Genomic DNA, 13,245 nt, shown 5'->3' with positions numbered 1-13,245 from the left:
ATTTAATATACGACAACGTCGTATGCGTCGTAACAAGTAAGGACACTTATTATAGTTTTGAATCATTTTTTAGTGATTGGGAAGAAGATAATAACTTGAAGATCAACATTAAACCGCTTGATATACGACTTTGCATGGGACTCATTCATCGACTATCAGCGGTCCGAACTATTTTCCAAGACCTGCCGCCTGTTCCCAGTCCTGGTAACCCTATTTAAATAATATTCTAATAGTGATTTTGGAGATTTATAAAAGTTCCAGTGGCTAAATACGTCATTTTTCGGCAGATATTCCAATGAGAACATTAACAGTTGAAGAATGCGAGGCACTTTACGAGAATCTGCCTCAGCGTCGAATGAACATCAACGTTCAGGGGTTACGTGTGCGAATGATACCTTGGGATCACTCTTTAACCGAAAAGCCAACTTTGGCACCCCTGGTGCTTGATGTCGAAGTACCACAGGCACGGCTAACAGTGTCGTTGCCACTTTATCCGCATAGGTAATTTTTGACTGTGTGATTAATTTATTACAACTACTCTTCTGATTGCTGATCGGGAGAGAGTAATATATGTGAGATTAATAGTACATTGTGTCTTAAGGGCGGTAAATAAATAAGGGAATTAAGAACGAGATTCTATTAGAAACCCGAAGTCGAAGACTGCAGGCGCTGCAGCACACCATGCAATAACAATAGTAGATTGTTGCACCAAGCGGAAAGTTATTTATTATTGCACCGAGTGCCGATTTGGAGCCCGAGCGTCAGCGAGGGCTTTAAAAAGCACGAAGGCAATATAAATTACTTAAGGCGAGGTGCATTATCTGCTTTTCTTTCAACTATTACTGTAATAGCAGACGAAAAAAAAACTCATGCTAAACAATTAATAGGAAAGAAATGTCACTAGCACTCGATGATTCCATTTTTGTAAGTTTACATTCGCACTTTGATTTTTTTTATTTCTTACTTTATTTTTGGCAGAGTTAGTAGCCAGTAGCAGATATTTTTACCCGCGATCTGTCAAATTTCGGATGGGCGCCAGGTTGGCCAACCAAACACACGAAGTTTTTTTAAAATATACGGCTTCTTACTGTTTTTGGTAGGATTGGCAGCAACGAATTTTTGTACGCAATCTGTCAAATTTCATAAGACCGTAAGGTTGAGCAACCTAACGCTAGATTTTTTTACACTATGCAGGTTAATTTTATAGCACAAATACTTGTGTCACCTCTTTGGTAGTGCAATTAAAAAAAAAACGAAAACAATGCAATAAAGGATTTTCATAAATTTTTTCTGCTCTAGAAAAGAAAAGTCTGCTTTGTGCTGGGTATTTAGTGCGGTTATAATGAAATTAAAGCATAGTTGGAGGAAAACTCATTTACCGACCTTGGGCTTCATGAAAAGAAAATTAGTACGGGCAATGACTCATTTACCGACCACGGGTTTCATGACAAGCACATTAAGGTCGAGGGTTTTATTTGGAGGGTTGCAACCAAGGTAGCCTGCATGTCACGACACTGTTTACGAGCAAGTGTGATGAAAACAATTATACAACACGTGAATATCAGAGCGGGCTAATTTCACTCTGAAGGATAGATTGTCGTACTTAAGGTCTCTAATATTTTGACATGCGTCTTTTCTGCGTAGGGTATGTTCCGCAGCATGTCAAATGCCGAAAGACGAGGGTCCGCTGTGGCAGGGTGCGCGGCTGCACGTGTCGGCCACGCTCACGTCGATCGAGGCGCGGCTGTGCGCGCCGGGCGACTCGCCGCCGCGGCCCGTGGCGCGCGCCGACCTGCGCGCCGTGCTGCACGTACTGCTGCATCCAGAGATGTTCGCGAGACGAGACACCGTCAACACTAGCTACAGTGTTAAAATACGTACGTGATGCTGCTTTTAGTTTGAGCCTTGTGTGCTCTAAAGCTCAATAGGGACCTCCCTGATTGCTAGCAAATTTATTTCATCCGATTTTCAATAATTCTACATATTTGCTTAATAAAGTTCCTTACTTACTATAAATTTATGGTATTCGGTACTTATGAAATTGTTATTTAAAAAAAATCCAACAAAATGTCAATTTCATTGATTTACATAATTGGCCACCTAAACTTGATTTAAGACGTGAGTCATCCGGATAAATCTTATTTAATATGATTCATATTACGTTTTTACCACCACAGATGAACTGAACACTTGCGGCTCTGCTGCGCGGCTGCAAGCGGCGTGGCAAGTAGTAGAGTCTCTGATCGCGCGGCGGCCTTCACTACTGCTCCGCTATACTGAACTGGCCAAAGATGCTTTGAATGACGAAGGTTTGCGGAAAAATCAACTATTTTAGTTGGATCTTGCTTGACAATGTTATTCGGACAAAGAGGTCTATACAAGTCTATTATCGAAAACGTGTTTATTTTTGTTTTTCGTTATTTTGCTGAAGATGTATTATAAATAGTGTGTGTTGAAACAGAATCAGTGGCGATCGACGCAACAATAGAAGATTTGTCGGTGCGCGGTTTCATCACGCGTCAAATTAACACCCACATTGTGATGATACAATCGGCACGAGTGATGGCCTTTCATTCACCGAGTAAGTTAGCGGTTATTTTACGGGTTGAATGCATTGTATACAACAGTAACTACTACACCTAAACTCGGATTTTTAATCCCACGGAAAAAATGTAAACAAAGGTGTTGCCGTTATCGAAAAATATTTGCAGAATTCAAGATATTTATTGTTTCCACATTTGTCAGAAACCGACTTCCTACTAAAAAACTGTATTAGATAATCAAGATAAAATATACTGAGCGGCAAAAAATCTGGCCATCAAATGTATGCAGCAATAGGTAATTTTGTATGTAGACTGGGCCAAATTTTGCCCCGCTGAGTATATTTTAATTTTTTGATGGAAATCTTTATTTTAAATAATTTATTGAATCAGGCGTTACTTTGCGGAGGTCCATATCAATGAACTAAAATAATTTCCTTGCTCACCCGCGACCTTACGATAGCTAAGCTTATGCAAAATATGCGTGTTCATGCAGTTCCTCCACCTCCACACTGTAAGAACACACAAATCACACAAACCCATCTATCACCACCACCACACTACACTGACGCGTTTCGAACCCAACCAGAGCTCATCTTCAGAGTGACACAACCGTACACCATGCTACCAGTTGTTAGACTAACGAACCACAACCACCGTTTTAACTTGTCACTGTAACTCCCCAAGTACCCACATACGTTTTATGAAACAAAACAAAACTACCCACAAATTATTAATATTTTTTTTAAACCTTCCTTCAAAACTACCTACCAATTCAAAATTTACCGAAAGCCCACGTACACAGATGCCGTGATACCAGCATCATCTAATCACCCGTGGCAGCATAAATTAGCAGCTTTTCATTGTTATGTACATAGATTGTTAACTGTACCTCTTTCTAGGGAACACCTTTTTGGATTCCCGAAACTTTCAGTGCAGCCCTCGTATCCCGTACTAGACTTTAATTCGCTCACTGAATCAAAATGTACCACATTGGGTATTTTTTACAGGTGAAGGAAGATTGAAGCAGGCGTGGCTTTTCTCGGCTCCAGATTTATCGACGTCAACGTAAGACTTAAATTTTGACTAATAAAATTATAACAAGGTTATGCTTATTTTTTGTAAGGTATGTTCACGGGTGGACTGAGAATTAATAATCTCGATTCAAAAGCGTTCAGTCTTCCCGCCCGCGAAGTCGAAACTTCAGGCTTCTGATAAAGTCTCGTTCTTAATACCTTACTTACCGCCGCTAAGGCACGGACTGTTGTTATTTCTTGTCCAGATCGTTTCTTCGCGTGGCAGTGCAGTGGTGCGAGGAGCAGTTTGAAGACTCTCTTGATTACATCGGCGTTTGGTCCGAACCGATGGCCGCCTGCATGGACCCGCTTTTCATAGCTTGGCTTGGTTACAAACCACAAGTGAAAGCCACCTCTGGTAAGAGAACTCCGTCTCATCAAACTTTCACATTCGTCATATACCTAATAGGATTTTTGCTCATTTTATGAATCTTCACGTATTGCAGAATCGCTTATCGGACCAAAAAGCTCATCGCAATTTTACTTACGCCGTCGAGCCACACCGCCTGTAAGTAATTTGTACCCAAGTATTATTTTAAATTTTTGTGTTTATTTTTATACGAATTATTTACAATTGCAATTTCAATAACATTGATTTTTACCGTTCACATATAAAAAAAGTCAAAATAGGTTAACTTTCAGAGAGTGGAAATTTATCGCCGTGTGTATTAAAAGCCGATAAACACAGTCCTCATACATAATCGTTCAGGGTTACATAAGTTGGTGAACGTTATAATATTCACTCTCTCTTCTAATTATCGAAATAATATCATGTCCGCCTTTGTACAAGTATCTTAAAGTTTGTCAGTAATGTTTTGTTAATTTTCTTTTGTACAATAAAGAGTTTACATACATACATACATACATGTTTTATTAAATGACTTTGCCGTGACTTACTGCAAATTTATTATTATGACTTTTTGTATTTATGCTATTTGACGTTAGTCGTCATGAAGATGATGCTTTCTGTATTTATGCGTAAAAATACGCGTCATGATGAATATGCGCATCGCTAGTTCGGCTAAAAGCAATTATGCGTAACAATAGTATTACAAATAATTTTATGCCATCCAATAGAGAACCCATCTAAACCATAGGTTCCCAACCTTATTTTGCCTACCCTCTCCTTTTAAACGATTTTTCTTCTAAAGCTCGCCTTTTATTTTACTTACTACTTGACGCTTCTTGATAAGTGGCATCGTAATGCTAATAAGGTCAGAAAAAGCTTGTTTTAAAAAAAGAAGTCCATAAAAATTACGGTGCTTAAAATGTTTTTCAGTCATCAAGCGGGCGTGGCGCGAGTCGCACGGGCTCCGGGTCGGAGTTAGTGCACGCGGTGCGCCCGCGCAGCGGCGGCTCCAGCAGCGAGCCAGGCGAGCCGCGCGCCGCCACTCAGCCGCAGCCGGTAAATGAACTACGAATACTATCACTGCTGTGCTGCTATATTTGTTTATCCTACATTTAGAGCGGGTACACATTGGGCGCTCGGCGCTACGTTGAGCGCGCGTTGATAGCGTACACACCCAGTGCTCAGCACGGCGTTCGCTGTGTTCTCACTAGTTCCATTGACAGTACTATAATAGAATAGCACTGTCAATGGAACTAGTGGAAACACACCCGGCGTTCGGCGAGCATTATCAATATCAAAATGTTCGACATCATTTTCACAACTTGCATCTACTCTACTTACACAAAAGCGCGCGATCAAATTTACGACAATGGCGGTGCATATATCTCGAAGCGCGCAGCTAACGCTCGCGCAACGCGCGTTCGTACGGAAATAGGTGAACGCACGTTTGAAGCACGCTTCACCAGAAGCGCGCGCTTGCATGTGTACACATCAACAGAACTCCTGGTTCTCAAAACGTGCGTTGGTAAAGCGCGCGTTTGAAAGCGCCCAATTTCTACTCGCTTTACATTCAACCCCTTGCGCTGCCCCTTGCGCTGCCGGCAATAATTCCCTAATTACCTACTGTGCAGCAAGTTTGAGCTCGAGTGTGTTTACATACTGCCCTACTACTCATTTCGCTTTCGAGTTTCGACAATGGCAGACGTCGAAATAACTTTGATTTTGTGTCTTTTTGCGATACATAATTATTTTCGATATTTAAATCGATATAAAATACAAAACGGAAAAGAAGTTCCTCATAGAAGATATGTTTACACTTTACTACCTTGTCGCTGTGACTTCATGTTTGAACGTTTGTATAAAATTGCCAGAAGACGTGTAGTGACAAGGTACTAAAGTGTGTGACACAGCAGAATGTAAACACGCATTGCTGCACACGCTGCCGGTTCTTTAACTTCCGCACAAGCAACCGTTATTTTGGGGAGCACTGGCACAGAATAAGTAATAGTACAAGTAGCACTGGGCAGCGCGAGTGGCGATGGCATTGGCATCAGAAGTATCGTGTGTGCACACACTCGTCCTGTCCACTTTCCTGCTCACTTCGGCATTGTTGTAGGCGGCGCCGCGGCAGTCGCTCCTGCAGCCGGAGCGGCTGCTGCAGCTGCACGCGCGGCTGCAGCGCATGCTGGTGAGCGTGGAGTTGGGCATGGTGCTGCTGTACTTCACCGCGAGCAGCGCGTCCGCCGTGGACTGCGCCACGCTGCGCGACGCCATGGAGCGGCACGCCGCCGTCTCGCACCACGTGCTCGCCTTCAGGTGCTTTGTTCACCTTATTGTAGGCGCCGTCGGGCCGGTCGTTGCTGTGGCCGGAGTAACTGCTGTAGAAACTTTTTTTTTCATTGCTACCATTTTAATCACGTGGTTTTTATGTACACCGTATTAAGTTTAAAATGCTAACACCAGGGAACAAATTAGTACAAAATAGTGGAATTTTAAACAAAATGTCATATTTAATTCAAAATCTACCAATTTGCTGATTATTTTTGTAATTCACAGTGGGTCGGCACTGTTGGATCCAAATCTGTCGCGCAGCTAGATAAAATTAACCACCACAAGCTACGCTCATTCATTAAGCCCCGTATTCTGGGTAAACATTTGTTGAGGAACGTTGTTGAATCAACGTGTTGCTGAGCTATTGTGTCATGTTGCCATGTTACCGATTGGTGAGCGAAAACTCAGCAACACGTTGATTCAACAATGTTGCTCAATAAAATGTTTACCATGAATACAAGGCTTTAGGCCACTTCCAGTGATATTGATATACATGATTTGGCCTCTGTACAATTATTTCGTTTTATTAGGCACCGTATAGATCTATAATAAATGCCACACTATTGCCTAAGACAGCTACTTAAAGTTTTTTTTTTAACAGTGTGGGAAAAGTAACGTTCAATTCGAATGTTATGATGAAGTATCTCTGGAACGACATTCGACATGACGGTCCGACACTAAGGACACAGCCATCAGAAGAAAATCGTAAGCATTTTATTATGTTCTTCATAATTGTAAATAAACTGTACCTATTATATTATTCTAGCCGTTACCCGCGACTCCGTCCGCGCAAAATTCGTTTATCGCTATACCGCAGGAACTATGCAATTTTCCGGGATAAGAAGTTTCCTATGTCCTTCTCCGAGATTCAAACTATTTGTATACCGAGTCTAAATTAAATCGGTTCAGTGGTTTAGACGTGATGAAGTAGGTAACAATAACAAACAAACAAACAAACAAACAGACTTACAAACTTTCGAATTTATAATATTTGTGGGATTCTAGATTATTGAATAAAAATAAGCTGAATGAACTGTTTTTATTGAATACGTTTGTTTAATGTTCATGATATAGAAGAGAACATGGATTCGTTTCCATGGAAGCTACGGCTCGGCGACGTGTCATGTTACACGGTGGAGGCGCGTGACATCGTGGACACAGGCCGCGAACGCGCCACCGGCTTGCGCTCTCAACTCAAAATCCCGAGCGGCTCCGTCAAAACGCGCACCGTGCTCGAGCCCGTCACTACCACCGTCACACTGTCAGTGGTCACCAAAACGATGCAGATACGGTCGTGGACTAAACCGCAGCAAGACCAGAAAACAACCGGCCATACGCCTGAGGAGACGGTAATTACTGTTAACTATGACCAGCATTAAACAACCGATTTTAATACGACAACTTTCTTGTCTGTGTAATAGGTAATAGCAGTAACGTAATGTCCATTACAGTATCAAATATAGTACTGTAATTATTTTCAAATTTGGAACAGCGGTCAAAATCAACACAATTTAAATGGGCCTCTATTCTAGTACGCAGAGATACAACATTTTCTCGATACAAAATGACACTGGTATGTTTTTAAATTTTATTTATCTGTTTTAATTTATTTATTTATGTGGAAGTCAAGAGGAGAGGCCTTTGCCCAGCAGTGGGACACAGTTATAGGCTAAATATAATAAGATATAGATATAGATATGTTACCGGTAGAAAAAGTCAGTAATGCAATGCAGGTCATTTGTCATCGATTTCTGAACCCATCTTAAGCCGAGTTTAAACTTGCAAGAAAAATAATGCAACTTGCACGATTTTTCTTGCAAGTCTAAACTCGGCTTTAGAGTATTTATAATATTGTATGTAGGTAAATAAAATAATGTAAGCAAATGTACGTAATTAGGCCTTAAAACACTAATGTGATCCTTTTATGGAACTCGGTTGCGCCTCGTTTCGTTTCATAAAACCACACTTGTTTTAAGGACCCTCATTACGTAACAGTTGCATAAGCTACTATTTATCATAAATAAATAAATAAATAAATATCACGGGACAATTCACACCAATTGACCTAGTCCCAAAGTAAGCTTAGCAAAGCTTGTGTTATGGGTACTAAGCAACGGATAAATATAATTATATGTATAGATAGATACATACTTAAATACATAGTAAACACCCAAGACCCGAGAACAAACATTCGTTTTTTTCATACAAATATCTGCCCCGACACGGGAATCGAACCCGGGACCTCAAGCTTCGCAGTCAGGTTCTCTAACCACTAGGCCATCTGGTCGTCTAGTGGTTAGAGAACCTGACTGCGAAGCTTGAGGTCATATTGAGGTCATCATATTCATATTATTCTAGTTTTACGTCGAGCCATTTACACTAGATGACAGTTGAATTAAGAGCAAGGTGTACTATGTTTTTGACCTGAAGTGTAATTATTTTTCAGAGAATAAAATATTTCACAACTGGTGTTGACTTCAAACCTTCAACTTTGAAAGAGTTTGTTCGAGGACCTTCTAAGTAAGTATATTAAAATTTACAATGCAATATATTTTCTACAATTATTGACGTCACATCTTATTTTCAGACGTAGAAAACCAAGCGTGGATGTAAGTAAAATCTTTACTAATACTTTCTATTTAAATATAAAAATTGCAACAATACAACTATACTTCGGTTTATTTTGTTAAAAAAATAGCCCCAGCCACAAGATTCAAAGCACGAACCAACCGAAACGACGATACAAGGGCCGGTGGTTTCCATCGGAGTACACCTACACGCTGACACTCCTCCTATCACAGTCAGGCTCGAACAAGATCAGGTAAGAAATTAATCCTACTAATATTATAAATGCGAAAGTGAGTATGTGTGTATATGTATGTTATTCCTTCACGCTAATTTGGTCTGTAAGTAGCTGGACATCTGGCCCCTGTACCACAAAAGTTACAAGTGCTACGTTTTTACAAAATTGTTAAGTTTTTCTTAGTAAAATGTTAAAATTTTGTAGAATTGCAGCACTTGTAACTTTTGTGGTACGGGGGTCTGAAATACACATAGGCTACATTTTATCCCTAATCCCATGGGATCGGGAAGCTACGATTTATCCCGAAATTCCCACGGGGTAGTAAGAATAAAACCCCAAAATTTCGTCCACTAGGGTTAAAGACATCAAATTTGGTGCGGGAGTTTTATATGTATCGCTAATGAAATCCATTATGTGATTTTTGGCAATTTAATAAAATCCCCTATGACTTACGCGTGCGAGCCGCGAGTAAGCAGTAGTATTTGCTAAAGTAATAACAGTATTATTACATAGATGTTGTACTTCATCTCTATGTTTTGTTTCTTGAAATACGTCACAGCGGGATACACCACAGTGGGAACATTTGAAAATTACTTTCTTTTGTGGCAGGTACATACGGTAGCAGCCGCTGTGCATTGTTTAAGGCATCTCCATATATTAATGCATCGCTCTCCACTGACACTACCTCGTCAGCCCTCTTCACATGGCAGTTCTCATCGTTCACTTATAAGGTATCAACATACTATAGATTAGTATGTATTTCCTAATTCGTAACTACTCCTGATACTATTATACTTTTTAGATCTGTGTCTGAACTGGATGAGCAACATACTCCATCAGACGAAAATCTAAGCGAGAACCCCTCCGAGCTTGTGCCAATTTTTGAATCTCATGGGATTCCAGAAGGTTTGGTTATATTTTGTTATATCGCCTATTGCTTCGCCCGCAAGTTCCTCTGTGTCCAACGGAAGTTTTGTGTTTTACCGGGATAAAAGAATCTTATGTTTAATCTGAAATACTTATCTTTCCATTAAGAAAAAAAAATTGAAATTACGATTTTAAACCGGCTTACACTCAAACATTATGTATGTACATACATACCTGAAAAAAGACATCCTAATTTACCTTTATCAGTATACACTATAGATATAGGTAAAACGTACATTTTAATGCGAATCGTAAATGAAAAAACATCATTTTTTAAAATTTTAGTGAAACTACGAAAGTTCTTCTGGTTTCAATGGGTCGTGGGTCGAGCGACGCTGGTGGTAGCCTCGGACCAGGTGAAGCTGGCTATCGAAATCGATGATATTATATCAACAATTGATCTACAAGAACATTACAACCAGCTTAAAGTGAAGGTGGCTTCTGCTTCAGTAAGACATCATAAAAAGTAAGTTTTTATATGTTACTTTCATTAGCCGGTTGCCCACTGGGTACCGCCTCGCGAGGCCGCCATTTTTGATGTGATTTTGAGCTCTGTGTGGCACAAAATCAATCATACATTATGCCCTTGCCTCGCGAGGCGTCTCGCACAGTAAAAACCTAACAATTACTAGCAATTCATGATGATGTTCTCCGGAACAGACATTATTATTAATGATGTCTCTAAACGTTTAATGGACGCCAAAATAACTCATTGACCGATAGATTGATTGATAGAAGTCTCTTACATTTTTTTTGGTTATGTGCAGGAACAGTAACGACGAGTGGACAGCGGGCGTGCTGGGTGGAAGAGTGTTGGAAGCGAGGGAACCGACCGAAGCGATAGAAGAGAACCACTTCCTCGCCGTCACCATTACGCAGGCGCAGTAAGATTGCTTTTAGCTCCGCTAGTATACTTAATATGAAAAATAATCGTAAATAATTTAATTTTAATTTAAGTTTTATTACAGTTTGTTTTTTGATAATATGTGTGATTATTTTCATTTTCAGAATTTCGACTTTGCCCGATAGTTGGAAAGAAGAGCTTAATCCTAAATTGCTGGAAAATAAATCTGTAAGAGATTGATTGGTTACTGGATATTAACTTAGTATTTTAAAGTACATTTTCATTTGTTTTTATTTTTTAGGGCCTAGATAGCATGTGGGAAATATATGCAACTCTTGCGCCATTAGAAGCTGTATTGCAGCCTGATGTTTTAGAAAATATTTTGTCTCTGTACCAAGAAATGGCACCACCATCGTTCTGTCCCTTACAGACTGAAAGCGAACACAGGTACGTAGAATTACAAGCAAGTTTGCCATTTTATTTACTTGATCGAATTCATGCAGTATGTTTCAGGAGCAGCGCCTGGCAGTGGCCATTCTGTTACGTAACTGCCGGGGGCCTACGGCTGCTGGTTACCACAGAGCACAAGGACAAGCTGGCCGACGACACATTCCTGTTTATTGTATGTCTCATTATTCTATAAAATATAGTATATTTAATTAAATATTTACTAACAACTGTCGTCAAGGGCGGTAAATAAGTATGGAGTGTCTTTTTTCAATTAATGAAATGTCATATTTTCCAGGTCGGTAAAATAACTGTGACTCCATATCCGGAGAATCCAATATGTCGGTAAGGATTTTGTCATAGAACAATTTAAATTCTAAATAAGATTATTTTTAAAGTAAAGTAACTTTATTTTCAGCCGCGCCGTGACTGGCAATGCGGACAATGGTTGGGCGGGCGGCGCCGGTAGCCTAGAGGGCCGCCAGTATGAAGTATACATTAAAAATGTCGCGATACAGTCTGCACAGTTCAATCAGATAGTCCAACAAGAGGTCAGTATTATGATATTCATTACACTTGCACGTAAACAGTGTCGTAACATGCAGTGAAGGCAACCTTGGTTGCAATCCTCCAAATAAAACCCTCGACCTTAATGTGCTTGTCATGGAACCTGTGGTCGGTAAATGAGTCATTGCGCGTACAAATTTTCTTGTCATGAAGCCCAAGGTCGGTAAATGAGTCAATGCCCGTACTAATGCTGCTGCGTCAAGCGCGCGCTGCTGCAAGCCCGCACGCACACGCACGTCAGGCGCATGCTGCGGGAGGAGGAGGGCGGCGCTACCAAGAGCGCAGCCTAAGGTATCGCCAGTATTTGGAAGATTTTTTTTTTCTTAGGACACAATGTACTATAATGTACTCAAGCATTATACAGATTTCAGTAACTTATTTTACCAGTTTCATACTTTTTTTTCTAGACAAGTGAAATGCGAAATTCGATAGTCGCGGGCAGTGAAAATCCTGCAGTTAAATGGACACAACCGCCGGTTTCACCAATCGTTACACCTATTCTCCACGCGTAAGTCTTAATATGTATATGGCGCCTCTATAAAACACAAAGTCAGAATCTGTGACTTGTGTCATGACAATCATTATATGTATACTTTGTTACAGCGTAGAAATCAACAGTGTGATCGCACCAGCCTTGTACATTGGCGGCGGTTTGGCTTGCGGACCCGCGCTCGAACTGAACCTAGCCTCGGACTGCGCCATCGAACTTAGCGTAGAGCAGATCACACTTGCGCACCACGTTGTATTAGATGCAAAGAAGGCTCTATCCTCTAGGTACACCTATTAGTTTAGTATGACACTTGAGCCTTGGGTTAGTTTACACACTAAATTTTACAATATTTTTTTTAGTTATGAATCGTTCTCATCGTTAGATAATGACATATTCGGCGTTTGTCCATATGCACCGTTGGTTATAAAACAGAAAACGACGAACGAGAATGAATTCTTTACTGGTAGTACAGTACTTCATGCAAAAGAAGGTAATTATTTATATTCTTGTTCTTGACAAGTTATCTCAGTCACAATATACACGCTGCAGGAGCGGCGGCCGAATCTCAGGCGGCAGTGAAGCAGGAAAAGTAAGCTTTGGGTTCGGGATATATATTTGTCTCCTTGGCGGTGGACACGGCGGGCTGCTGGGGAGCGGATGCAAAGCGTTTTGTGCGGGATTTGGGCCGTCGGCTCAGACAAAAAGGGGAGGACCGTCGCTCCGAATCATTTCCGGTTCAAAGGCTGTCCATAGCTATTCAACCTGGTAATGCCGTGAGCGTTATGGGTACTTTTGCACCGGGAATGACATGGGGCGAGTTATTTGACTAAGTTATTTTTGTAATAATTGCTTAATGGAATAAAAGCTTTTA

At 40.6% G+C, this 13,245-nt stretch overlaps 1 protein-coding gene across 1 annotated transcript in view; it reads left to right on the top strand.

Moving 5' to 3' along the window:
* LOC141432540 (intermembrane lipid transfer protein VPS13B-like) overlaps positions 1-13,245 on the top strand; it is a 65,255-nt gene that overhangs the window by 10,654 nt on the left and 41,356 nt on the right. Inside the window, exons 12-38 of the mRNA XM_074094152.1 lie at positions 74-204; positions 288-501; positions 1,645-1,877; positions 2,178-2,309; positions 2,462-2,581; positions 3,551-3,608; positions 3,823-3,974; positions 4,063-4,124; positions 4,896-5,021; positions 6,082-6,281; positions 6,898-7,001; positions 7,371-7,645; positions 8,743-8,816; positions 8,884-8,905; positions 8,995-9,117; positions 9,709-9,830; positions 9,902-10,005; positions 10,312-10,492; positions 10,794-10,910; positions 11,035-11,098; positions 11,172-11,317; positions 11,384-11,492; positions 11,616-11,662; positions 11,736-11,868; positions 12,292-12,392; positions 12,488-12,658; positions 12,734-12,864. Coding sequence (XP_073950253.1) covers positions 74-204; positions 288-501; positions 1,645-1,877; positions 2,178-2,309; positions 2,462-2,581; positions 3,551-3,608; positions 3,823-3,974; positions 4,063-4,124; positions 4,896-5,021; positions 6,082-6,281; positions 6,898-7,001; positions 7,371-7,645; positions 8,743-8,816; positions 8,884-8,905; positions 8,995-9,117; positions 9,709-9,830; positions 9,902-10,005; positions 10,312-10,492; positions 10,794-10,910; positions 11,035-11,098; positions 11,172-11,317; positions 11,384-11,492; positions 11,616-11,662; positions 11,736-11,868; positions 12,292-12,392; positions 12,488-12,658; positions 12,734-12,864 — 3,452 coding nt within the window. The remainder of the gene's footprint in view (positions 1-73; positions 205-287; positions 502-1,644; positions 1,878-2,177; positions 2,310-2,461; positions 2,582-3,550; positions 3,609-3,822; positions 3,975-4,062; positions 4,125-4,895; positions 5,022-6,081; positions 6,282-6,897; positions 7,002-7,370; positions 7,646-8,742; positions 8,817-8,883; positions 8,906-8,994; positions 9,118-9,708; positions 9,831-9,901; positions 10,006-10,311; positions 10,493-10,793; positions 10,911-11,034; positions 11,099-11,171; positions 11,318-11,383; positions 11,493-11,615; positions 11,663-11,735; positions 11,869-12,291; positions 12,393-12,487; positions 12,659-12,733; positions 12,865-13,245) is intronic.

The sequence above is a fragment of the Choristoneura fumiferana genome, chromosome Z (genome assembly GCF_025370935.1).
Source record: "Choristoneura fumiferana chromosome Z, NRCan_CFum_1, whole genome shotgun sequence".
In the NCBI taxonomy this organism is placed as follows: Eukaryota; Metazoa; Arthropoda; class Insecta; order Lepidoptera; family Tortricidae; genus Choristoneura; species Choristoneura fumiferana.
Note: the sequence above shows the minus strand (reverse complement) of the source record. Positions and strands in the feature narration are given on the sequence as shown.